Source organism: Notolepis coatsorum (assembly GCF_963971535.1).
Source record: "Notolepis coatsorum genome assembly, chromosome: 14".
Taxonomy (NCBI): domain Eukaryota; kingdom Metazoa; phylum Chordata; class Actinopteri; order Aulopiformes; family Paralepididae; genus Notolepis; species Notolepis coatsorum.
Window position 1 is genome coordinate 83,671,830 of NC_140178.1, and position 27,734 is coordinate 83,699,563.

At 44.9% G+C, this 27,734-nt stretch overlaps 1 protein-coding gene across 8 annotated transcripts in view; it reads right to left on the reverse strand.

Annotated features, from left to right (window-relative positions):
- Window positions 1–632: 632 nt before the first annotated feature.
- Window positions 633–27,734, reverse strand: part of nacc1a (nucleus accumbens associated 1, BEN and BTB (POZ) domain containing a) — a 54,767-nt gene continuing 27,665 nt past the window's right edge. For all 8 annotated transcript variants that reach the window (XM_084329577.1, XM_084329575.1, XM_084329574.1 and 5 more), the window contains exons 6-8: window positions 5,987–6,092; window positions 5,185–5,282; window positions 633–4,044 (exon numbers count right to left, since the gene is read on the reverse strand). In XM_084329577.1, coding sequence (XP_084185703.1) covers window positions 3,731–4,044; window positions 5,185–5,282; window positions 5,987–6,092 — 518 coding nt within the window. In that variant the 3' untranslated portion in view covers window positions 633–3,730. The remainder of the gene's footprint in view (window positions 4,045–5,184; window positions 5,283–5,986; window positions 6,093–27,734) is intronic.

A 27,734-nucleotide genomic window follows, 5' to 3' on the forward strand; every position in this document is an offset into this window, starting at 1 on the left:
TTTGTAATCTAGGTTCATTTGTTTGCTCAAGGGTGCAATTACCCTGAACTGCCTACCGGGGATTAGCCAAATCAACCCAAATTCCAACCTCAGCCTTTAGTGGAGAGATTGCGAAACTGACCCTAAAGTAGCTTCTGTGCAACTGAAGCTTGATTTAAGAAACGTGTTGCTAAATCACATGGAGACGCCTCACAGTGGGACCAAAACTAGACAACAGGATCTGCATGTAGGCTTCGACCAGTTAGTACTAGCAACACAAGCTGCCCTCAAACTGTCCACATGGCTTCTTCAGCCAGACGCAAAGCAAACTATGTTTTTACCTTCTACATGACAATCAAATAGAATAGCTTTTGATGGTATTACCTCTCCTGAATATGGGCATGATATTTTGTTCCAGTCCCCCAAGCAGAAACATGGGTTCGGGGGGGGTATATCTATCGAACTGAACAATAATAATTGGCTAATTGACTTGAGTGAAAAGCTAATTTTCCAGGTCTCTATACAGTATCTTTCACAAAAAAGATGAATAAAATACAAACGAGAAGAAACAAAAAAAAGTTACGATTTTTCTTTTAAGAGAACAAGAGTTAGAACAAATGCAATCAGGAAGTTATTTGAGATGCCACTGAATGTCCCCAAACATAAAACAAAACGACTGCATCTCCCTCATGTCAACTCAGTAGCACGGTACCCCAATGAGACCCGTACAACTGAACTTTTTAACTACCTCCAGCTAGCATGTGCAATCCCGCAAACAACGGCATCGCCCATGTTTCTCCATGAAAAGAGAAGGTAAAAAAAGGGAGAAAGAAATAATACAAAATTGGGAGCCATACATAGCACAATCACAAACATCCAACAGTAGAAGTCAACAACTCTTAAGGTTCAGCTTCAACAACAGTCTTCTCAATTATTTACATTGGTAGTTTGTGTCGTTTTGTATACAAAGACCAGGCAGCGTCTCTCTTTAGCAAACATGTCATACATGACACTAATGGTCATACATGACACTAATGGTCATACATGACACTAATGGTCCTTTTCCACTGTAACAACTTGCCACGGTGAAACGCACTGTCGAACCACGTTCACGGATTCCAAACTTGTTTCCATGGTGATGCACAAGGTTCTCAGAACTACATCTTTGAGCAGCTCAGGTGGGGCTACTGAACGTGAGATCCAGGAACACTGGGGGCCGAGCTAGAAAGCTTTTAACTTTTTTACATCCAACCGCAAAACGAAATATCTCATACACTCTGTCAGGACAAATGATGAGGTGCAGACCCTTATCACTCTACTGTCAGGACAAATGATGAGGTGCAGACCCTTATCACTCTACTGTCAGGACAAATGATGAGGTGCAGACCCTTATCACTCTACTGTCAGGACAAATGATGAGGTGCAGACCCTTATCAGTACTTGGGGTGAGGAGGGCATTCAGTCCTCTTCCACGTTCGCTTACGGCATCGCGTGTAAAATAATATGGGCGGCGTAACTTGTCGATTTATGTCGGCTCTTCTGCCGATCTTTGCGGTTCTTAAATTAGAGTGGAAAGAAACCAGAACCCAGCTCAGTAACTCTCAAGAGGTGCTGAAAGGTTCCATCATAGGAAGTTCCTCAAGTTCCTTTTGACAATGGAAAAGCGGCATAAGGGCTACAGGACCCCTGAAAGGTGCATGAACCTCTGGTTCATTGTCGTATAAAAAAAGGTGCAGGGACCTCCCTCCGCTAGCTCTTGAGAAAGTGGAAAGGTGCAAAACTCCCTGACGGTCAGCCATTTTGAATTTCCGTCACAAGGAGGTGGCAATACAACATGGAAACACAAAGTGTAGAAGAGGACCTAGTGCACTCAGCTGTCACAAAGATAACGATGGATGGTCAACCCCGTCACTTAATTTTTAATTGCTATATTAAAAATAAATATTCTTGTCAATATCAGGCTTCTTTCAGGGAGCCTCCTCCTCCTTAAATACGACAAAACATACGGTAGGCACGTGTTCTGCCCAACTCAGGCCAACACTGGAGCTTAGAAAAAACCTCTTGCATTTGCATGTACCTTGCATACTTCACCACCATTCACCTACCCGAACACAGATATGACTAAACACCTACCCGAACACAGATATGACTAAACACAATATGAGACCATCGTTCTCTCAGCACATTTTTTTATCTCCCTCTCTCACAACTACAAACCCAACAACATAAACACAACAGCGAACAACCCTTCGTGCCTCTACTTCAACCAGTATTGCCACCCCCTGAACATCACTCATCCCGCAGAGAAAAGAGGGCTTCTGCTTATAGATTTCAACTTCAAGGCACATTCTTAATATTCCTAAAACCCCTGTTCCCCTGGCTTTTTTTCCCCCGTTTGCGACAAATATTTCAGTAGTTTGCCAACGATTCAACGCAAAGAATAGGCTCCCTAAGTAGTCATGGTCAGTCAAACAAAGCCTTTCAATTCCGCACTTAACACAGACATCATTTGGAGGAAGCAGTTTAGCTCAGGCTGCAAAAACACCACTTGGTTGCACCTTTTATGAGCAGGCGATTAAACAGTCCCTGTTGACAAAAAGTCAATAGGCCTTGTTGTTTCTCGCAGACAAAACCAACGGAAGAGTGAATGTTTTGTTGGAAAGTTTAACAGTGCAACTGCTCTGTCCATTACATGACAAAATGAAAAGAGGAAGAATATAAACGACCAAGGGCCCTACTTTTTTTTAAGACTACTATGACCATCATTAAACCACATTTCTTTAATGCAAAAATAGCGCTTTGACATTCTCAACAATTTTAAAAACAATCTCGCTCGCTCTCCCCACGTACACATGAGTGTGTGCTTGTATAAATACATTTTCTCTTCTTCTGAAAAATAGGACCATCTATTATTTTCTGTTCCCCTTAAAATTTTTCTTTACAATCAATCATCGTAGTAATCCCCCCTCCTCCCATTCCCACCCCACCCCCTTCTCTCTATCTCAATCTATCTCTCTCTCTCTCTGGATCGCCAGCAAGTTACAAACAGAGAAACATGCCGAAATTATGATATAGAACAAAGAAATATGAAGACTTGTAAGACACAGCAGTGGGTGTGATAAATGTGGTTGTGAAAGATACTTGCTGGGATTAAGATGAAAGAGGATGAGGAGGGAAAGAAATTGGCTTTGCTTTTTTTTTCTTTTGCATCGTCAAAGGGAAAACTACCAATGCTACATCCACACCCCCCCACACACACACATACACACACACTCCAGCTGGCCAATCAGATACCCAAACAAACATCCCCCCAACTAACCAACCAGCACATCCCCCCTCCTCAGCCTAGACCCCCCCTCCCCCTTAAAGGGAATGTATTTGATATGGGGGTGGGAGTGTGTGGTTAAACACCTAAAAGAAAGACAGGGGGAAGCAGAGAAACAGGTGAAAGGAAAGAACTACACCCCCTGGACTCCTCCATCCCTCTACGCACCCCGTCACGCAGTCAGTCACAAAGCCCAGACCATCCGTACCATGTCATGTGGTGGTGATGCAGGGCGCAGGCGCCCAAGGCCTTCCAGAGTCTCCACAGTGTCTGGTCCAGAGCGGCAACGCGGGGGGATCATGGAGCGCTGGGTGGGGGGGGGGCCGAGGGCGAGCATAACGGGGGGGGGGGGGGGGGAATACAGATACACGTCCATCTTACTTCATCATCCCACCCCATCCGACCTCTCCGACGACCCCCACCCACTCAGAACAACGCTCCACCCTCACCAGGCACGCCTTGCAGCGATTCGCCCGAGGAGCCGCCCGTCTCCGCGCCACCGACCTCCAGGGAGGCGGGGTCAAAGGCGTGGTGGTGGTGGTGGTCCGCCCCCAGGGCGTCGTCCTCCATCTTGACGGCGTCGGGGAGGAAAGCCGAGTAGGCGTCGCTCTCGGCCATCAGCAGCTTCAACTTGGGGATCCAGCTCTTGCGGACCACGCGGCGCGCATTGGTGCACATGTCGGCCGCGATGGCGTTCATCTCGCTCTCCTTGAAGCTGGTGGCAAAGTTCTGACAGTAGACTGGCGGAGAGGGAGGAAGGAAGGGAGGGAGGAGAGCACGGGTGAGGCTCAGGACGGTTCAACAACATTCCTCAAAGTTAATAGAATGATCGATGTCCCCCTTAGCCCCTATGGAGCTGTGATTAACACAACACAAGGATTCAATGTCCCCGTGACATTACCAATGATTCTAAGTGTTATTAGCTAAATATAAATGGACGATTTAGACGTGTCTCAATCCAAACCCCTGTAAATCATCTAATCAAATCAAATCAAATTTATTTATAGGGCCCGACAACACACGTTAATGTCCCCATGGGCCGTACAGGTCTTCTTTAAACAAGTCAAGAAGAAAACATAACAATAAGTCAAGAACAGAACAAGAACACCATAAGGTCCAAACATTTTTAGATGAATGCAAATAAATGAAAGAATGCGGTGCTGAATGAGCTCAGTTCACTTTTGGTCAATGTTAGCATGGTGTTATTCCCTGTCAAAGATGAAAAAAAAAACTAGTAATAATTTATATAATGATTCGTTTAAAATGTATTTATATTCTCCTTTGGTTCATTACAATTTACTCAAGCATAGTACCAGACACAATATTTCTGACACTGGGAATACATTCCTTGAGGAGATGAACAAATGCTTCCTCAGTTAAACCATCGTGCATAGTACACATTATAATAACAAATGTTTAATGTCATTTGTGTGCCGTAATATTAAGTGCTTAATTTCACAGTGGGCAACGTCCAAAATGTCAGCATTAACAAACAAAAAATAAATAAATATATATATACATTGTATAAATGTTGCATTGTGCCAACTTTGTGCACTAGCTCATGTTTAGTTTCAGCGTAGATACTGCCATCTAGTGGCCAAGGTGAGCCATTGCCTTTATCCTCACGTCCACAATAGGGCACTTCAAAACACAATAGGCTGCAATAAGCTTCTGTCACAACTGCCTTCTTAGTGACGTCCACCAAAATGAGCCTGTTAATAATGGCGACGGGGACACGGGACGCTGGACAATGGACCGTATTCACACGGGCGGGCCATCTTATGTCATGCTCAGATTGGGATTCCTTTCCATTCAACAGGGTGGAAAGGAATCCCAACCTGAGCATGACAGAGCAGAATTCCACCACACACACGACTCACATTTGACTGCGTGCAATACTCTGTTGTCCAGGGGCTTGCGGCTGGGGTCGTTAGTGGAGGAGCGGATGCCTGTTCCACAGCTGTTGGCCAGAGTGTTCCTAGTGCAACAGAACAAACAACAAGTCCTGAACGGGTTTCCAACACATTTCTCTTTTTTAACATTCTATACTCTTTTCCAGACCTCAGATTTGTTCAGACGTTGCCCTTTATACACGTCATTCTTTTTTTACATCTTTGAACGTGTGGCAATATTACGACTACGATTTAGTGGGAAATGGTAAATGGACTTCATTTTATACAGCATTTTTAAACGCGCTTTACAACTTGTGCCTCACATTCACCCGTTCTTCGCCCTCACATTCACACACCAGATGACGGCAAAGAGTGCAAAGGTGTCCAACCTGCTGCGTCGTCTTGCTCAAGGACATTTAGACGCACTGCCGGGAGGAGCCGGAATCTAACCGGGAATCGCTCTTACCTCCTGAGCCACTGTTGCCTGCGTGCTGCACGTCTCCAGGCAGGAAATCTACCTTTTACGTTTATTTCCAGACTATCAAATGCAAACGACCAGGACTCAAACACCGCCGGTTTCCCACCCGTGAACCTCCGGCGGTTGTGTTCGTCGTAGGGAGACGGCTGACGAAGTGGAAGGTATTCTGCCAGCAGCACCCATCTGTTTACCGTTTGGCCCTTTCATTATTTATATCAAAACTAAAACACTGTCCTCTTTGTGTGTGAGACAGACAGGGACACGCACACGGATACACACACACGGACACACACACACACACAGGAAACTAACCTGTCAAAGAAGGCAGCCAGCAGCCTCCTCAGCAACACCTTGTGTCTGGTCCCTGCGCTGACATGACAGTTCATCAGCTGGGCTCGCGATATGAACACACACGTACCTGGTGACCACACACACACACACACACACACACACACACACACACACACACACACACACACACACGCACAATATCAGTGATCCACACACACACACAATTGTGCACAATCATCACATTATCATGATCTGTTCCTTGCAGGGCTGGGGGTTCAATTCATTTTCAGTTTTGATCACTCGTCACTTAAAATAGGAAGTACTTTCAGAATTCAAACATGTTATTCTTATGGCCCAAGATGATCCAAAAAATATCAGAAGTCGGAGTCCTTACTCCTCCGATTTCTGTCTTTGGGATACAGTAGTTAACCCTTTCACTGCCGCACTACCAAACGGTTAACCCTTTCACTGCTACAATACACAGAAGGTTAACCCTTTCATTGCCACACTACAGAAGGTTAACCCTTTTAACCGTCGGTAGTGTGATAGTTATTTTGAAATGTATTAGAAGGATAAGCCCCTTGAGATATGCTATCTCGTTTTCGAGGGGGTCCTTAAAGGGTAGTAAATAGTAAAGGGTTAACCTTCTGTAGTGTGGCAGTGAAAGGGTTAATGTTCCCAAATATTGACTGAACTTTCCTAGGAAATAAAAATAATACACTGGAATTTCTGATTTGGGTGGTTTTCCCATTTAATGATGAAATTATTCATATTTTTCAGATAAAGAAACATACAAGTCTGTCATGACATTTGGTTGGACGGCCCATGCATTTGTAATTCAAGTCAATCGAAGTCATCAAGAATGTGATACAACAGCCAAAAGTACTCAAACTCTAACACCTTTAACAAGGAGCACAACTAACTTTAGATAATGAGGTTTGGAGACAATGGTCCTCATTCTCGAACGGACATACGTGAAAGTTACCAAGGAATTCCTTCGTAACTCAATTTACAAACTTCTTCTGCATTCTGGAGTGGCTTCGTATTGTAAATTCGTTGTAGGATTTATGTAGGATCTACGAACTCGAAAAGGCAGTCGTAAGTCGGACAGACTGATTTGGTTTTCCTCAGGGCGTCAGTTTAATAGGAGGGCAGTGATGGCCTGAAAGGTTAAGAGAAGCAAGCTTGTGACTAGGGATGCCCCGATCACGTTTTTTGCCACCGATACCGAAAACGCCAGTGTTTTTAACAGCTTTCTTTGGGAGAAGTCCTTGGGGATTGCAGTCACTTCGATTCTACAGACGCATTTATTTATTTCTAGCAATATGAATAAATCAAACCAACAACATACAGTATATTCCACTATACAGTAGCTATATCCGTGGCGATCGGTTTAGTTCTTATTTATTTAGTTTGCAGTGTGTGTGTAAGGCTCACGATGCCTCATGAGTCATGACTATAAATGCAAAACGTAATTGTTAATGATAGAAATATTGTCGTATTTATCTTTATTATAATTATTTAATTCCGAGGATGTCTGTAGAATCGACTTCACCACGCAATCACCAACTATTTATCCCAAATGAAGCCTTTTACCAGTTTCATCACCTGTGCATTGTATTGCACTTTACAGTTACATTTGCACTCTGGTTGGATGGTTTATTGTACTTGTGCTGTATAATGACAATACATTTTAATCTAATCTAATCTAATCTATGTCGCAAATCGCTTCCGCACTACCTGTTGAATGGGTCAGCATGGAGCAGATGCAACGCTGTTTTGCACATGCCGCCTTCGCCTTATAATGAGCTGGCAGGGCGTGTCTGTATGCAAATGCAGGTGTACGAGAACGTGCTTCCAGTTTAAGAATGAATGACGTTTTTCATTCATGGGAACCCAGCTGTGATGATTTTGGCCACTTACGGAGACTATTTCACGCATTCAGGAATCCAGAGGAGGATTTTTGTAAATTTGTTAGTATGAACTTTTTACCATGATATTTACAAAGGCACTTACGAACATGTTAGAGAATGAGGACCATTGTACACCTGCAAAATATCTGACAATCCAGAAAAATTTAAACAAACGTGTATTATTCTTTGTCTGAAGGATTAAAGAGGGAAAAAAATAATGAACCTTTATTTACCAGGGTAGGTTCCTTATAATCTTTATTTACCAGGGTAGGTTCTTTATAATCTTTATTTACCAGGGTAGGTTCTTTATCATCTTTATTTACCAGGGTACGTTCTTTATAATCTTTATTTACCAGGGTAGGTTCTTTATTGTATTTACCAGGGTAGGTTCTTTATTTACCAGGGTAGGTTATTTATAATCTTTATTTACCAGGGTAGGTTCTTTATAATCTTTATTTACCAGGGTAGGTTCTTTATAATCTTTATTTACCAGGGTAGGTTCTTTATAATCTTTATTTACCAGGGTAGGTTCTTCATAATCTTTATTTACTAGGGTAGGTTCTTTATAATCTTTATTTACCAGGGTAGGTTCTTTATAATCTTTATTTACCAGGGTAGGTTCTTTATAATCTTTATTTACCAGGGTAGGTTCTTTTTTTTTATCCACTTTTTCTCCCATTTTTCTATTTTTCTCCCATCCCAATTTCGTATCGTCCAATTCAACCCTCCCCTGTCTCGAACGCTGTTTCTTGCCTCCCACAAGCCGGCTGCAATGTGGACGAAGCCATACATAGCACGAGTCCCCTCCGATACTCGAGGTAGCAGCCGTCGCATCTTTTCACCTGCGCGGCGCGATCTTTCAGCGTCAGGGGTCTGCGCTTTGGAGGGGCGCCGCCTCCATCTCTTCTTGATTCTACTGCGCAGGCGCACCAACCGACCTGTAGGAGTCGCCGTCCACAACGTCCGATCCCCACCCCTCAGTTTTCCCTCCCCCTAATACTGCCAATTGTATTAGTACGGACGACCAGCCAAACTGAAAACAATGTGGAGAGCTGGGCTCGAACCCAGCGTCTCCAGCATTGGTGGTGAGTGCCTTGCCCACTGCACCACCTAGCCGCCACCAGGGTAGGTTCTTCATAATCTTTATTTACCAGGGTAGGTTCTTTATAATCTTTATTTACCAGGGTAGGTTCTTTATAATCTTTATTTACCAGGGTAGGTTCTTCATAATCTTTATTTACCAGGGTAGGTTCTTCATAATCTTTATTTACTAGGGTAGGTTCTTTATAATCTTTATTTACCAGGGTAGGTTCTTTATAATCTTTATTTACCAGGGTAGGTTCTTTATAATCTTTATTTACCAGGGTAGGTTCTTTATAATCTTTACCAGGGTAGGTTCTTCATAATCTTTATTTACCAGGGTAGGTTCTTCATAATCTTTATTTACTAGGGTAGGTTCTTTATAATCTTTATTTACCAGGGTAGGTTCTTTATAATCTTTATTTACCAGGGTAGGTTCTTTATAATCTGTATTTACCAGGATAGGTTCACCGAGCACGGACACCCTTTTTTCAGCAATGTCCTGCTTCATAGATACACAGTCCCACATATTCACATCTGGGAGCTGCCCAGTACAACCACAGTCTGATACTGTTGACCACTGAGCAGCTCCAGTGAAGAAGTTGGGCCGGTCTGGGGGATAGAATTGGCGACCTTATGGTCACAAGTAGGGATGCCCAGATTGATCGGCCAGCGATCGGTATCGGCCGATATTCAGTATAAATATGAGATCGGTGAATTCCGATAATGCTTTATTTTCGTCGATCGTGAAAACCGATCGAAAAACATGATCCAATTCTTAGCGGAGATCTCACTCGCTGCTGACTTCTCTCTCAGACACACAGAGCTGCAAACTGCCGCTCCTCCTCCCCCTGCCCCTCCCGCACCCGTGTAAACACAGAGGAGGCTCCTCTGCTCTAGTCTAGTGCGGACCTCCGTGAGCTAACGTTAGCTACCTAGCTATCGTTACTGTTTAAACAAAATTACCCAGTCAACTATTCACTTTTAGTTTAATACACGAGGCATTGTCTAACGGTATCTAGCCGGCTAGCTACTGATAGCTCCTGATATCAACAAATGCTCCAGCAATAGTCTAGTAGTGCATGTTGATACCTCCGTTAGCTCACGTTAGCTCACGTTAGCTCACGTTAGCTCTCTGTTCAAAACGAAATGTCCCATTAAACTAAATAGTTCACTGAGGTGTTGTCTTAACGTTATCTAGCTGGCTAGCAGTAGCTACAGATAGCTCCTGATATCAATGTCTTATAACATTGATTCAATGCGTATTCGAGCCCCGGCTTGCATCGCAGTCACAAAAGGGGCTAGCTGAGGGAGTAGGGTATATCTGCAGAGCCGCAGATATACCCTGCTGAGGGCATGCTGAATGTGATTTGAACAAAGCAGAGTATACACAGACAGTGGAGCTGTTTGCAGATAGCGAGCATTTTGACTTGTTGCGTGGTGGCGATGTCTCGCAGATAATACAACTACAAGTATAATTATATAATATATATATTAAAAAAAAAAAAAGTATATATATTTTTTTATATATAAAACCAAAAACGATCGGTATCGGCCGATATGGCTCAAGACGATCGGTGATCGGTGGCAAAAAACGTGATCGGGGCATCCCTAGTCACAAGCTTGCTTCTCTTAACCTTTCAGGCCATCACTGCCCCCCTATTAAACTGACGCCCTGAGGAAAACCAAATAAGTCCCATTTAAAATGTTTTGAGTGGCTGCCATAACTTGAGTCGTACAGGCAACCATTAGAGTGTGAATGTCACAGATAAACCCCCAGTGCGCATTCTCTACAATCTTTATTTTATTTATTTTTTTATTGATCTTTTTCCCCTTCCTTTTTTCCTCCGATTTTTTCTCCCATCCCAATGTTAGTCGTTATGCCAATTCCCAATCCCCTTCCTGGTCGCTGCGCACTTACCCCCCACAGTCGGTCTGGGAGAGTGGAGGCTATCACATGCTTCCTCCTACACACGTCTAGCCAATCAACCGCTTCTTTTCACCTGGCAGCGCGGACTCTCACTGAGAGGGTGTAACGTGTGGAAGGATCGCACTACCCCCCTTAGATCCTATCCGCGCTGAGCAGGCGCCCCGACCGAACTGTAGGAGTCGCTGTTTACAACGACCCGGACCCACCCCGCCAGCTTTCCCACCCTCTAATACAGCCAATTGTATTAGTGTGAACGGCCAGCCAAGCTGGTGACAACGCCGGAGCTGTGAGCTGGATTCGAACAGGCGAATCCAGCGTCTCCGGTGTTGGTGACGAACGCAATCTCCGCTACGCCACCTGACCGCCCTCTCTCTACAATCTTTTAACTATATAATATAATAAATGAGGAGGAGAGGAGTGGAGGGGAGAGGAGAGGAGGGGAGAAGGGGATGGGGGTGAGAGGAGAGAGGAGGATTTGAGGAGTGGATGGAGGTGCAATTTTATACTAAAATGGATACCAAATTGTACAGCGTAAGCAGATATGTATTGACACACCCCCAGCAACGCCACCCCACCTATTTTGGCATGAGCGGGTTTCCTTCGAACCAGGTGCAGGCAGATCAGATAATACGTCTCCAATAACCACAATTGCTATATTCCAAAGAAACGTTTCAGAGGCCAAGTGAAGTTAGTATTAGCATTAGGTTCCTCTCACACCATTTTCAATTCACCAACAAGCTAACTCGCTCAGTGTGCTAGCTAGCTAAAATTACTGTCGGCTTTCCAGTTTCTAAAACAAACACACACTCTTGTGTGTACTCCATGTAAATCTGGCCCCATGCAGATTGCCAGGCATGTAACCCTGGCCATAAAGTAATGCAGACACAGTCCGGTGTCCTTGACAGGCATAATATTATACTCTTACTCAGTAAGTCACGTGTCCACAGTAGTGTTGGCTTATCTGCATACCAATTTAAAGCTCAGCACTATAATACATAAATGGCCTTGGTCGTCTGAATAACTAATGTCACTTGAGTACACTTTATGTTTAATGTTCCTAGATACCTCTAGATATAATTCACTTTATGTTTAATGTTCCTAGATACCTCTAGATATAATTCACTTTATGTTTAATGTTCCTAGATACCTCTAGATATAATTCACTTTATGTTTAATGTTCCTATATACCTCTAGATATAATTCACTTTATGTTTCATGTTCCTAGATACTAGGGATGGCACCGATCGGATACTCGGTATCGGGCCGATACTGGTCAAATTCACAGGATCGGATATCGGAAAAACAGGAAGAATCATGCCTTAAAGCGTGCCATCACGTGAACAGTAGTAGCGTGACAGCATTAGCGTTAGCTAAACGTGAGCGCTGCGGTTATGTCAGCTGTGTGGAGTTATTTTAAGCTCAAAGAAGAAAAAGGCAAAACAGCCTGTGGTGTTATGTTAATGTGTGTGCGCTAATACGACACGGAGTACAGGCCACTGTGCTGGGGTCACGGACAGGTACGCAGGGCGCAGAGTAGACTAGGAGCGGATAATGGTGGAGCTACGGAGCTAACAGCTAACAATAAAGACACTCACAAATACAGAGGCCTCGCATGTATACTTGTGGAATAACACAACACAGCCGAGTGTGATATCTGCAACGGAAGTATTTCTAGGGGTGGCAGCAACACTGTAAACTTCAACACCACGGACTTAATTAAACACTTGCAGATTCATCATGGAAACGGAGTATGCCGAGTTTATACGTGCAACGAATGCCAAGAGGAAGGTTTTGCCACAATTAACGTTGCTCGAAACCATCCAGAAGTGCGAGAAACTCCCTGCAGACTGTAACAAAGCAAAGCTGATAACTCTAACAGAGAAAATAACCAAATTTATTGTGCAGGACGACCAGCCCCTTTCTGTTGTTGAAAATGTAGGTTTCCGACGCTTATCCTCGCTTCATGTTGCCAAACCGGCATTTTATCTCCGACATGGCTATCCCAAATAAGTACAATGTTGTGTTTCTTTAAAAAAAATTAGACCATAACCCTATCAAAACAGCAGTCAAAGTGTATATTTTCAGCACTACGTTTGTTTACCAATGATTTTAAAATCCCTGTGCATTGCACCGGAAAACGGGGGCGAGGACAGGAAGCCGTCAAAAATTTGAACAAAATAAAAAGCAGCAGCACTATTGCATAATTGAGTAATGTATGCTATGTATTTTATTCTTTTAGGAGAGTATGATTTGTTTCATAGTTTTAGCATGATGTTTTATAGATGGCTAGGTTAAACAGGTTTTCGGATCGGTAGGCTGTGATATCGGTATCGGACATGCAAAATAGTATTGTGCCATCCCTACTAGATACAACTAGATATAATTCACCTTATGTTTCTTGTTCAGTCAAAACATACAGAGACATACAGTCAAACATACAGAGACATACAGTCAAACACACAGACATACAGTTAAACACACAGAAAAGACACACACACAGAGACATACAGTCAAACATACAAAGACATACAGTCAAACATACAAAGACATACAGTGTTATGTACCATGCTTTTGGTTAATCATGTGTTGCAGCTGATTGCTGCTAATTGGACACCTGCCTGGCAGGGCTCAAAGGCCCTCCCCCACCCACACATGCACTGAAACTGCTGCTGGAAGACACTGTTGGAACAGTGTCTCCCTCTCTTCCACCACATTGATCTTTAGTTTGCGCTAGATATCATAATAAGTATAGTCTTTTGGTTTAAACATAGACCATTGGTGTCTGTGTCCCCTTATGTTGCTTCCCTCTGAGCCAGGGTCGTAACAAATTGGGTGCTCGTCCGGGAGTGAATTTGGAAAACATTACCCCTAGATTTGTTTGGTTAGGCAAATTGCCTTTGGTAAAATAATTAAAAAAAAATAAAGAGAAAGAGAAAAGGATTTTTTTTGTGTGTTTTTTTTATCTTACATGGTGTGTCTTGGTGCTGTAGTTGGGTAGTGATCAGGTGTTGTATAACGTGGGGGCTTGAGCCGGTCTTCAAACAGGTGAGTATGTCCTTACTTTGTGATTTGATTTGACTACTTGTATGCCGTTAAAATATTTAGTTTAGTGGACACCACAGGTAGGTAGTGTCATTATTTTCTGGCTGTTTGTAGCTTCCTGTGTACCACTTACCCCTGGGGCAGTCATAGAAGGGATTGGTACGATCTACTTGTCTTGTACCATACCATATACTTGACGGGTTGGTGGTCAATATGATCTTTGGCTGGTAGCAGGTGTGGTTGAAGAGGGTTAGGTCTACAGTGCTTTAGCTTCAGTATAGGTAGGTTAGGGTGCCAGAAAATACAGTTAGTGTAACTGAGGGGTACAATTCCCTGACTGTATTGAGAGTATGGTATCATTAAACCACTACTTAGTTATGTACTTTAATTACTGGCCATACAGTACACGGTATATATGGTGAACACCCACACAATAATACGGCTTAACAAAGAAAGTCATATTTAGAAGTATTTATTAGCAGAGCAGCAATAGTAGGTTACAATATTGAGAATTATGAATTGCGCTTATATGGCGAAGAACACTTAAGTAGGTCAAGAGCGTAAGTCCATGAGCATATTAAGATGGGTATAATTAATACCACCTGTAGCATAAGAATAATATAAGGCACACTCGTAGTCAGCTGGAGATACTAAGGGGGTTCCCTCCAGTTGTAAGCCAGCAGGGGAGAGGAATTGTCGGGAGCAAAAGTCTGGATCAACGAGGAATAAAGAGACTCCAGATACAGGAGACGGTGCAATAATCCTTTGGTCCGTAGACAAAGCAACAGCTATACTCCGGTATGCATGGCAGCATGGATGAAAGCTAGCCAGCCTCTGTGGGTCCTAGAGGCGGGCTCGACGGTGCTCCTCACGGGGTAGATCCCACACAGCAGTGGGGTAGACGGTTCTCTGCTCCAGCAGCCACAGTACCAAAGCAATATAATCCAGCCGGAAAAGGCTCTGCATTCGTCGGTGTAGGTTCTCCGGTGTACATATCCACACGGTTCTCGTCTAGGACTCCTCGGATGGCGGCACGAGGTTAGGCCGCCCAGCCTGGATAAGTGCACTAGCTCGGTACGACGAACCGGTGGTAATGCTGGTCACTGTAGAACGGTAGCCGCACGATACACTATACATAATAGACTATTACTTTACAATAGAATACGTCGAACTCGACGATACAGCGTTAAACTCTGACACTTTAGCTATCAATTCGCACGCGGTTCTCAAGGCTCTATTTAGGGGCAAAAGGGGCCCACTTCACAGCACGTTGTATCGTGGTGAAGGCTTCAACGTTTTGGACTAAGTGCTTCTGTATCCACCTGCGACGTATTTATACGTAAAGTGAACTAGTGCCAACCTCAGTTCTGTCTCGTATTACTGCGCAAACCTGGGCATGTTGAGACATGTCTTAGCGGTAGCTTTGAACTCGACATTGGGGGTATGGCCGTTGGCGCCTAGGGGTCGCTGTCCAATAGGAGAACGAATATTATGGTCTGGCCTGTACCTAGGTAAAGGGATATTCCGTGTATATGTACAAAGAATATACAAGGGATATCAGACGATATACAAATATTATACAATATATCTCAAGTAATAAATATATATATTCGGTTTAATCTGACCCTTTGTAACAGCCGCCTCCTAATTAGTCCGCACCTAATTAGATAAGCAGAGACAGATTAACCGTCTTGTCCACTACTCAATGTCCGTTGTGAGGAGTAGGGCAATTCACAAAGTCAGTGGGTCATGGTCGTCATCAAGGGAATCAGGTAGCCTTGGCAACTCTATCAGCCTCGCCACGGGTCGGGTGTATGTCCGTCCCTGGACGAGCACTTCTGCCGCTCTGACCTTTCCGTCGGCACCAGTGATCACTTTGCTTACGCGGCCGGCCGGCCACATAGCTCGGGGTAGTGACTGGTCTATAATCATGACGACTGTGCCCTCCGTCAAATTGTCTCTTTCTTTTACCCATTTCTGGCGGGTCTGTAGAGACGGTAGATAGTGGAGGAGGAAACTGTTCCAAAACTTGTCAGCCAATACTTGACTGTACCTCCACATTCTTCGGCCGTTCGCTTCCTCAGGTCTGTACACTGTCTGTGGGAGCGCGGGGTCCAGCCGCCCCATCAAGAGAGTGTTGGGGGTGACTGGGTCGACATCTGCTACATCACTTGAGACGTAACCGAGGGGCTTTGAGTTCAATACTCCCTCGATCTCCGTGAGGACTGTCGTGAGGACTTCTTCCGCCACGGTCTGGGCCCCAAGCACGGCGTACAGGGCTGTCTTTATTGAACGTACTTCTCGTTCCCAAGTTCCCCCGAAGTGAGGGGCGTTCGGGGGGTTAAACTGGAAATCAATCTGAGAGGGAGCGAGGTGGGTCTTAAGTTCTGGGCCCATAGCTTGGAAGCTCTCTCTCAGCTCTCTTTCTCCGCCTTTGAAGTTTGTCCCGTGATCAGACAATAATATAGACGGTTTTCCTTTCCGCGCTGTGAATCTCCGGAAGGCCATAAGGAATGAGTCCGTACTCATGGTTGGAAGGAGTTCTATGTGTATCGCTCGGGTGGTCATGCATTTGAATACAATACCCCACCGCTTCTCCGTCCCTCTTCCTTTCTTCACATACAGCGGGCCGAAGCAGTCCATACCGGTGGAGTGAAAGGGCTTGTCGCCGAGTCGGAGGCGACAGGGGGGTAGGTCAGCCATCCTGGGTATACTGGGCTGTGCTCGCCACTTGCGACAGTCTAGACAGGTCCGCTGGAAGCGTCGTACTGCTTCTCTTCCTTGCAGTATCCAATAGCGACGTCTGATCTCAGCGAAGACTCTCTCTGACCCAGCGTGGTGCACGTCCTGGTCGTATTTCTTTATGATGAGCTCTGTGACCTTGTGTCGGCTGTTGAGAACTATCGGGAACTTGACGTCATCCGTTAAGTCCGGGGCCCTTCTCAGACGACCACCCACTCTGATGAGATCATGGGCGTCGCGCTCAGGGGCCAAGTGGAGCAGTCTGCTGTCTGACGGGACTGGCTTTGATCCCTGCAGACAGTCTAGCTCGTCGGGGAACGAGTCTCTTTGGGCTCGCTGTAGCAGAAGGAGTTCTGCTTCTTCGTAATTAGCTGCATTAATGTCAGTAGTGGAGGGAACCTCAGGGTGGTGCCACAGGAATGTCTTTAACTGCGCACTCTCAAGGGTAGGGCAGTCGTCTATGTTGGGGTCTGTGGGGACTGGTGTGTGCGTCAACCCACAGAACATAGATTTCTTCATCTCTGCCTCCTCTTGACTAGCCTCCCGTGGGGTGGGGTTAGGCCACTCTTCTTCCGGGAGCTTGAGGAACTCGGGACCGTCACTATAGAGATTGTGACGTGTGAGGTCATCCAGGGACATTCCCCGTGTGATGACGTCTGCTGGGTTCTGTTTTGTGTCCACGTACCTCCAGCATGCTGATTCTGTTAAATCTTGGATCTCTGTGATTCTGACTCCCACGAAGACCTTGTATCTACACGAATCGGACTGGATCCATGCGAGTACGGTCATGGAGTCTGACCACAGGATTGTTCTTTGCACCGGAATCGTGAGTTCACGTTGGATTAACGTGGCGAGTTGCGCTCCTACTAGGGCTGCGCAGAGCTCTAGACGCGGGATCGATTGTTGCTTACGGGGGGCTATTCTTGAACAAGCCAGGATGAAGGCGGTATGTATTTCTCCTCCCTCCTCTCGGGCCTGCAAGTAGGCCACCGAACCGTAGGCTACTTCGGAGGCGTCGCTGAAGACGTGCAGGTCCATCTGACACGTCTCCAGCCGCACTGTGGGTGGGAAGTAGCTGCGGCGTATGTTGACACCTGGGAGCGAGCTGAGTTCTGTTTCCCACTCTCTCCAGGTGGAAGCAAGGTGGTCGGGTATGGGGTCGTCCCAGCCCTGGTCCTTGTCCCACAGCTCTCGTACAATCATCTTTGCCCTGGTGGTGTAAGGTAGAATACATCCCAACGGGTCATATTGTCTGGCGAGTGTTCTGTATACACTCCGTCTGGTGGTCGGTAGTGAAATCGACCTTCCCTGCTCCTTGGTCAGGGGTGTGTGTCTATAATGGAGCGAGTCTGTTTTGAAGCGCCAGACTAGTCCTAATGTCATTTCTTGGGCTTCACCTGGGATGGTCGCCATCCAGGTCTCGCTGCTTGATGCCTTGTCGTCTGGGGAGAGGCTGCGCAGTACTTGAGGGTCGCTGCTGGCCCACTGCCGGAGATCAAAGCCGCCTTTGATCAGGGAGGCGCGGAGCTTGAGTAGGAGGGCCTCGGCCTCTTCTGGCGTCGAGACGCTTTGCAGACAGTTGTCCACGTAGAAACTTTTCTCTACACTTTGTCGGACCTCCTCGTCAGCTGCTGGGTCCTCTGCAACATGTTTTTGCAGTGCGAACGTAGCACAGCATGGGCTGCATGTGGTTCCGAAAGGGAGGACTTCCCATTGATAGATGGATGGTTGCTCATCCCTGATCCTCTCTCTCCATAAGAACCGCAGCAGGGGCTTGTCCTCTTCCACTAGTCGCACCTGCAGGAACATCCCTTTGATGTCGCCACTGATGGCCACCTTGTTCTGGCGGAAACGTAGCAACACGCCTAGTAGAGAGGGGCCGAGTGTTGGGCCGGGCAAGAGCTCTTTATTCAGATTTTGTAATCCGATCTGGTAGCTGCAGTTAAACACAATACGATCCAGGCCGTTGTGGTGGACCTTGTGGTGGGGCACGTACCATGATTCGGTCGTCTGATCGGCCTCTTGAATGTCAATTCTCTTTATGTGTCCCGCTGTGATTAGCTTGTCAATCTCAGCGCGGTACACAGTGGCTTGAGCGGGGTCTCTGGCTAGGCGCCGCTCTGTGTTCAGTAGATATCGCTCCGTCGCTTCTTTTGAGGCGTGGAAGGTGGGCATACCCTCTCGCCTCAAGAGTGGAGTTGCGTATCTCATCACTCCATTGACTTTGACTCTCTTTGTCCCCTGCTCGAGGAGGGCTATGGCATAAATGTCTTCCTTGGAACGAATGTGTTTCTTTTCGTTCTTAAAGGGCATTGTCTCTAGTGTCCATAGCCTCTCGACGTGCTGTAAGAGGGTGGTGTCTTCTTCTGTCACTCTGGAGTGGAGGCAGCGAGTGGCTGCTGGTCGGTTGGGAGACCTGGAGAGGGGGCCTTGTAGTGTCCATCCTAGGCGGGTCTCGACTGCTGCTGGACAGCCTCTGGGCCCAATGTGGACCCGGTCCGTCGGGACGATGAGGTGTGCGTGGTCGGATCCTATGAGCAGGGTCGGGGTGGCGCCGTCGATGGGCGGTATAGGTAGTTGACGCAGGTGCACGTATTTTTCCATCAGCTTGGAGATGGGGTAGGTGTACCGCGACAGGCCTATGTCTTGGCTGGTGAAAGCGTTAGTGATCCTATACCGCCTCTCTGGCTGCCCGCTTGCTGCGATAGTGAAGGAGACGTTCTCACCCTTTATTGTCTTCAGGTCTCTTCTTATAGTACGAATCGTCATCGTTTCTTCGCTCCCCCGCAGACCCAGCTGGGCTGCAGCGGATGCGAGGAGGAGAGTCTTTTCTGACCCGTCGTCAAGGACGGCGTAAGTGTCCATGACCTTGTCCTCGTAGCTTAATGTCACTCGGACCACCTTCAAGAGCACTCGGGAGCTCCCGCTGCTGGCGGGGTCAATATACATGACGCTTACTCTGGTGCTGCTTGGGGGTGCGGGTTTCTTCCTGTTGCTGTCATGCAAGACGTCCAAGTGGGCGCCGTCACACCGGCTGCACCTCTTCTTCAAGCGGCACTCAGCTGCCATATGGCTGCGCGCACAGCGGTAACAGCGCCGGTTGGACTTTCTTTTTTTTTTTTTTTTTTTAAACAAACATATAAACAAACATGACAACACACGATAAGATATACAAGCATTAATTGTCAGGGCACATCCAATGAGATCACCTTTTAGTTAGTTGTTTTATATAAGATATACCCATAATACCTGTTATCTAAAAAAAAAAACCTACACACATATGCTCAGCTCGAACCCCCCCCTCCCGGACCCCACCTTGAGAAGTACCTCCACTATCCCTCGCACCTAACCAGACACTACCATTATAAGCTAGCTTTTATTCTCTCCACCACTTCTAACCACATTGACATTTTGGATTCATTGAGACCCAGAATTCTTGCTGTAGATATTTCATGGTAAATTACATCGAGATATGTAAGAAACCAAACTTTACGGCACATTTTTTCCGGTTGAAACCAGCGTGATGCGATCAGCTTTTTGGCTACTGTGATACCCGATAAAACCAATCTCTTTAGCTGTGGATTCACTGCAAACTCAAAAACATCATTCAACAGCAATACCGAGGGGTGTACAGGTATATTCCAAGATACGAGTTTTGATATTTGTTGGGTCACATCTTTCCAGAATGCCTTAACTGGTGAGCAGTCCCAATACATGTGCATAAATGTCCCTTCGTCCCCATTTGTACATTGGGTGCATTTGGAATCTTGTTTGAGCCCCATTCGGCACAGTCTTATAGGAGTCAAGTATGTCCTGTGAATATAGTTAAGATTGATTTGTTGATGATCCGGGTTCCTTGATGTAAGTCGGACATTTGCCCAGGCTCCTTGCCAATCAAAGTCATTTTCCAGGTCTGGTATATCCCTCCTCCAGACAGAGTCAAGTTGGAGGGTTTCATACGAGGACGTTAGAAGAATTTGTGGTATCTGTGGTGTTCAATTGGTCTGTCTAATGGAACACCGTGAGACTTCAAACATAGCTCTAACTGTTTGTGAAAAAGCCATGTGGACTTGGTGAGATTAAATTTTTTGCGTATTTCTTTATCACTACAAAAACCCTGTTTGTTAAAAACATCCCCTAATGAGTGTATGCCTTGCTCTTCCCATATAGGGAATCTTATAGGTCGTTTTCCAATTAAGAGAGCATTGTTATTGAATAAGGGAGTATGATTGTGCCATTCTTGTGGGTTAGGATTTTGAGTAATTGAGTAATGAGTAATTATGGGGCCAAATTTTCGTTCACAGTGCTTGATTGGTAGTTTAGTGTATGCTATGTCCTTCAGTCTATGTGGGGCTACTATGTTTTCTTCTATTTTTCTCCAAGATGCTAATGCTTGGGAGTCAAACCATGTTGTCAATGGACTTAATGAGTACGCCTTAAAATATAGGAAAAAATCTGGAAATGCCATGCCACCATCTGCTTTATTTCTCTGTGCGGTGGATCTTTTTATACGTGGTGGTTTGTTATTCCAAATAAATTTGTATGTGGAGGAGTGTAATCTTTTCCAGTAACCCTCTGGAGGGGGTAACGGTAGCATTGAACAGAAGAAGTTGATTTTAGGTAGTACATCCATCTTAACTATTGATATCCGTGCTTGTACTGTGTTTTTAAGTTTTGCCCATCTATCAAGGTCGTCTTTGATTTTGTTTTGGATTTTTGTGTAGTTGTGCTTCACCGTTTGTCTTATGGTAGGGAATATTTCCACTCCCAAGCATCTGAAATGTTTTACCATCGGTATCTGTCCTGGGAGGGTTGTATCTTTTTTTGCAGGGGTGTTAAGTGGAAGGAAAGCCGACTTCGGCCAATTTATCTTAAATCCCGATAAATCACCAAAGTCCTCAATCAACTTGAGCAGATGAGGCAATGTGGTGTTGGGGTTTTTCATGAACAATATTACATCGTCCGCATATAAACAAATTTTTTGTTGTGTGCCCTTGATTACGATAGGTTCTATGGATTGGGATTGTCTTATATATTGTGCTAAAGGCTCTAATGATAGATTGAACAGTCCGGGACTAAGAGGACAACCCTGTCTGGCAGAGCGTGATACCGGAAATATTTCAGAGATGATTGTGCCTGTTGTAATCATGGCCGATGGGTCTTTGTATAATACTTTAATCATATCGATGAATCCTTTTCCTAACCCCATCCTTTCTAGCACTGCCCACAGATACGACCATTCCAGCCTGTCAAAGGCCTTCATAGCATCCAGGGACAGCATCGCCTTAGGTATGGTGTCCTCCTTGTCGGCATCAAGTACGTGCAGTATACGTCTTATGTTCTCAGTGATCAGGCGGCCTCCTATGAAGCCAGTTTGGTCCGGGTGAACTAAAGACGTCATATGCTTTTGTAATCTGATGGCTAATACCTTAGAGTACAGTTTGATATCTGTTCCGAGGAGGCTTAAAGGTCTATAACTACCGCACTCGTTGGGGTCTTTGTCTTTTTTAAGGAGGACTGTTATGAGTGCAATATTGTCAATTTTATGGAAGTTCCCCTCCTTGACTGAGTATAAGATCATATTTAGTAATAAGGGGCCAATTATGTCCCAACAAGAAAGGTACATTTCTGATGGGAAACCGTCTCTTCCTGGAGCCTTACCACTTTTCATTGCGGTTATGGCCTTCTTGAGTTCCTCTAGTGTGATCGGTATTTCTAACTGTTTAGCGTCATCCTCTGAAAGTTTAGGGAGAATAATTTGATTAAGAAATGTGTCCATTTTGTTTTGATCGAAGGTCATTTCTGATTTATATAAGTCGGAGTAGAATACTTTGAATGTATCGTTTATTTTTACAGGATCTGTTACAAGTACTTGTTGTGCTCTAATGGTAGTTATATCTGCAAATGTTGCATTAATTCTTAATCGCATGGCTAATAGGTGGCTGGGTTTGGAACCATGGGAGTACTGCTGTTGTCTTGTGCTGCGTATTTGTATTTCCGATTGTTGTCTGTATATGGCATTGATCTCTATTTTTAGTACGTTAACTTGATTTTCTAGTCGAGTTGAGTTGTTGTATTTCAGAGAATTAAATAACGTTGAGTAAAGCGTTTCCAGCTCATCCAGTTTTGTGCTTTGATTCTTGCGCATTTTGGAGGAAAAGCTATCCGTGAAGTCTTTGATCATTCCCTTTACCGACATCCATATTATTCTGGGGTCTTGCACCGAGTTTGCATTCTCCCGTTGGAATACTATAAGAGCTTCTTTGAGTTGTGTAATGAATTCCTTGTTGTTAAGCAGCAACGAGTTAAATCGCCATCTTGGGGCTCGGGAGGATAGTATACCAAATGTACCTTTAAGGAGTAAATAACAGTGATCTGATAGTGCGTTGGGTATCATTTCCACTTCATAATTATCAAATAGTCTCTGTGATGCAAAGACATAATCTATTCTGGATAGTGTCTTATGTCTCGCAGATCGACAAGAGTACTTTCGGGTCGTGGGATTAAGTAACCGCCATAAGTCCTTTACACCTGTAATCTTTGACCAATCCTTTAATGCCTTCGATGAATTCTTTTGTTCGCTGGAAAAGGCGAGGTAAGATTTGTCCATCCTTGGGTTCCAGATGGCATTAAAATCCGCTCCTATTATAAATGAGTAATCGGGAATGTCTAACATTGCATTGGTTAGTGTAGTGAAGAAATCTTCTTCGTACAAATTTGGGGCGTATACCGCTATCAACGCTATTTTCCTGTTCTTATGTTCAATCTTAGCTATAGTTATCCGACCTTCTACATCAGACCATACTCCCTTTAGTACAATATTCAACTTACGTTTAACGACTATTGCTACACCCCGAGTTCTCGTACCAATAGAGGAGTGACTGATATTATGGTATATGTTGTCCGCTAATTTACCTATGTCTTTCCCTAGAATGTGTGTTTCGCTTAGCAGAGCAATGTCCACATGTTCTTTTTTCATCAGTGTGAGCACGCTTTTGCGTTTGAGTTGGTTATTTATTCCCCCGGTGTTCCATATCATTATATTCAAACTAGCCATAGTCTATACATGTTGCATTGTAATTTTTGGTAATGCTTCTAGAGTGCGAGGCAATAATAGATATACATCCCACTAGTGAGGTCCCGTTGAGAGCCGAGCTTAAAAACATACATATATACAAATAAAAATCCCCTACCCTTCCCTCCCACCGAGAGTCGTACAGGATTGTGTTCCATGAACACAACCTTTGCGTATGACTCCCTCCCTTGCACCACCGGATATCCCAGAATGATCCAATTATCCTTAACATTCCTATGTATACCATAGGATCTAACACTCTAAATTCTACCATAAGTAGAATGTCGACTGTGGCTTGGCCACTTACCCGTAAAAAATAAATAAATAAAAATTTAAATGAGATAAACTAAAAATAAAGACCAAAAATAAGCTTCAATTGTCATGCCCTAATCACTTACATTTTATATGAACTTGTGTAATTTATAGTAACCCATGAATAATATGAAGGTATTGAACTGAAGAGAGAGCCTCAATAAATCAGAGAGAGCGGATGAAAAAGAAAAAAAAACAAGTAAAAGGAAGAGAACATTAACTTAGATCTTAAAAGAGCATTGCTATGCTTAAACATCTAAAGTATAAATTGGAGAAGTAGTGAAATTATTTCCCATTAATAAAAAACAGTTTTTAAATACGTATATGCAGCATTTCCCCTGACCGGGGTGGGCGATGATCGTTGTGTAGAGTGATCTTTCAGCCGGCCGGCTATGATGGCTCTGTGGTTCTGCATCTAGATAGCTGTTGATTATTCCCCCGAGGGGCTTCTGGTAGAGTGAATGACCACGTATTGCTGATATTCCAGAATGCTCCATATATCAAAGAATGCTTCGATGTTCTAGATTATTCCAATATGTCATTTTTACATTGTCTGAATGTTACAGTATGTTCTGGAGTGTTCCAATCTTAAATCCAATATGTCCGCAATAATATAAACACGTCGGGGAAAGCATTCAAAAACTCTGAGCACGTAGGTCTCTCTGTCCCAAATCCTCGGTTATTAAAGGTTGTACTATATGGTGACCTTGCATAACTGAGATTTAAAAGGCCATTTATACACTATTCTGTGTGTTGTTCAGACAGGAATTTGGCTGCATCTTCAGGCGAGTTGAGGAGAACCTTTGCTCCTTGTTTGTCGACGATGCGAAGTATTGCAGGGTATATTAGTAGGGGTCTGTATTTCCCCAGGTATAGTTGAGACATCACCGTCTTGAACTTGGCACGCAGTTCCACTACCTCACGACAATAATCTTCAAAGCAGTGTATTGGTACCTCCATGTATTTCAGATTGCCTTTCATCCTGCGAGTTTCACGCATAATAATTTATTTTATTCTGACTTGGCGAAGTATAACTAATATCACTCTGGGCTTAGCGTTATTGCCAATGGAGCGGGGTCCCAATCTGAAGCACTGATCCACCTCCGGTATTTTAGGAAGGATTCCTGTTCCCAAGATTTTCTGTAATTCTGTGGCAAACTCTTCAGGGTTTTCACATCTCACTGATTCGTCCAGACCGACAATCCGAATATTCAGCTTGCGTTTTTGATATTCCATCTCGAATATTTTGGCTTTCTGTTCTTTATTGATTCGCGTGAGCTCCAACGTTATTTCGCTGAGCTCCGTCTTGATTTCATTGTAGTTCCCCTTCATCTCAGCAGTTAGGTTAACTTTGTTAACCTCTACTTCATTGTAGATGCGATCGAAATTTTGTTGGTGTGCTTCCAAGCCAATTTCCAGTGCCACGGTGCGCTTAATATGTGCCTCGGCATCCACCCTTAGCGCTTCTATTTTGCCTTCGATAGATTCTTTGATAGCATCTACTTTTTCGGTTATTGTTTCGGTTATTGACTTCTCCATTTTTTTCATTTCATTTTTCATTTCCCGGATGATATATTCCGAGTCTGAGGAGGTGATTATAGGGGTTGAACTTGGGGTGGACATCCCGTCAATATCCTCTGCGATTTTGCGAACGTGTCCCGCGGCCATAGGGGGGTCTTCTGCGCTTGGTTTTGGAAGCGTTTTATGATCTTTCCTTGTTGTTGGCATCTCGAATCTTTCAGTCAATATAGTTAGTTGATAATCTCAGTTGATATATGCGTCAAGTTTTAAACGCATTGGTGGTCTATAAATATGTTTTTAAAACGGAAAAAAAAATAACGGGTGAGCAGCTGTGTCACATGCGACTTACTCCATTCTATAGCTGACCGGAAGTCAGCGCCGGTTGGACTTTATCCATTGACTCACTTCGTCGGCGGTCATCTTCTTGAAAGTGTCACATTGTGACAGCCAATGTTCTTTCTCGCAGTACTGGCATACAATCTTCCACTTCTCTTTCGTCGAGGGGGTGCTGTGGTTCTTGTTCCGCGGTACTGATTCGGCTTGGTGCATGACGGTCACCAGCCTGCGGTTATCGTTAGATCTCCGAGGTCCATCTCTGGGGCTTGGTCCACTCCGCACGAACGTATCCAGTCGTAGGCTGCTGACTTCTCTCGCGAGGAAGTCGGCCAGGTCTAGGAGGGATGGCTCGGGACCGTTGGGATCACGGTGGTCTCTTTGCCGCCTGAAGCGCTCTTGTCGGGCGGGAGGAAGCTTCTCTAATATCCTTTCTACATTAGAGTTAGCGTACAGTTCGTGTCTACCCTTTTCCTTTTGTGCCCCCAGCATCCCTACCAGGGATTGTACCTTGATAGAGAGGTCGTCCAATGAGCGATTGTCTGTGGCTGGGGGGAGACGGTCAATATTCCTTATCTCTTGTATCACGTAGTCCCATATGCGTCCATAACGTTGGTCGAGGGCTACTAGAACCGCGGTGTATGGGGTTAAGGCTGAGCCCGAACGTTCGAACGTTCGAACGTTCGTTCGTTACGCTGACATTCAGACTTTAATTAATAGGTTCGAACGTTCGGTGAAAAAAAAATAAAGGATGCGCACGGGGTTGAGGTGATGTGAATGCGAGGCGCTCGGCTCAACCAGTATGATCTGCCGGGCTGCAGCGGGATACTATTTCTCAACCAGAGCTCTATTTTGATTGACAGGCGATTCTGCCAATTACGTCACACCGCTTGCACCCGCCTCTGCTGTTACTACCAATCGGCAAGCCTCAACAGACTTACCGTAGCTACCGGGGAGCCGTAGTTAGCTCCCCGCCGAGGAAGTAATCGGTAACAAGGTTTCCGTAGGTGAACCTGCAGATTAGGATCATTAATGAATACCATCCTTTTTCGGCCACGGAGCGCGAGCTTCATGGCGGGAGGTGGTTGCGTTGGAAACAACAGCAGGCGCACGGTGGACAGACCCGTCCACCGTCTACACCTCAGAACGGTGGCAGGGCGGACGGGCGGTTGAGGAGCCGAGGCGTGCGCCTCTCCTCCCGGCTCCCCTCCCCGTCGACCAAGAGTGAATACCTGTTATTGAACGTGTAAGTTAACACTAACTATATAACGCTTTACGCTAATGCCACAAAACGAATGCATTTGTTTATCTAGCCCCTTACGTGACTGCAAGGGCTATTGTTTATCATACTTTGATTCAGTAGCTTGTTTATTTTCTTCTGAGTGCTTTTCTTTAATTACATGTTTACATGAACAGCCACCACTGTAAACAACATGTTTTTCACCAATAGACTATGCAATGCCGCCCTCCGTAGGATCTATAATAATACAATAAAAAAAAAAATTATTATTAAAAAAAAAATTTATTAAAAAATTTAAAAAAACGAACGTTCGAACGTTCGTTCGATAAACCTGGCGAACGTTCGAACCCTAAAAACAGGGTTCGGGCTCAGCCTTAACTTGAGTTGGAATATGCCAGCGCTATATTATGCGCTCTGGGCACCTTCAGGTGCTTGAGGAGGATAGCATATTTGTACGTCTCATCGGGGACGTCGGACATCATAGTCTCTAAGCACATCCGTAGTTCCGTGTACTGTGCTCTGTCCTCGTGTGTAAAATCCGGGAACGTCGGTGTGCCAAGGTACGATGCCATGGATGGCTG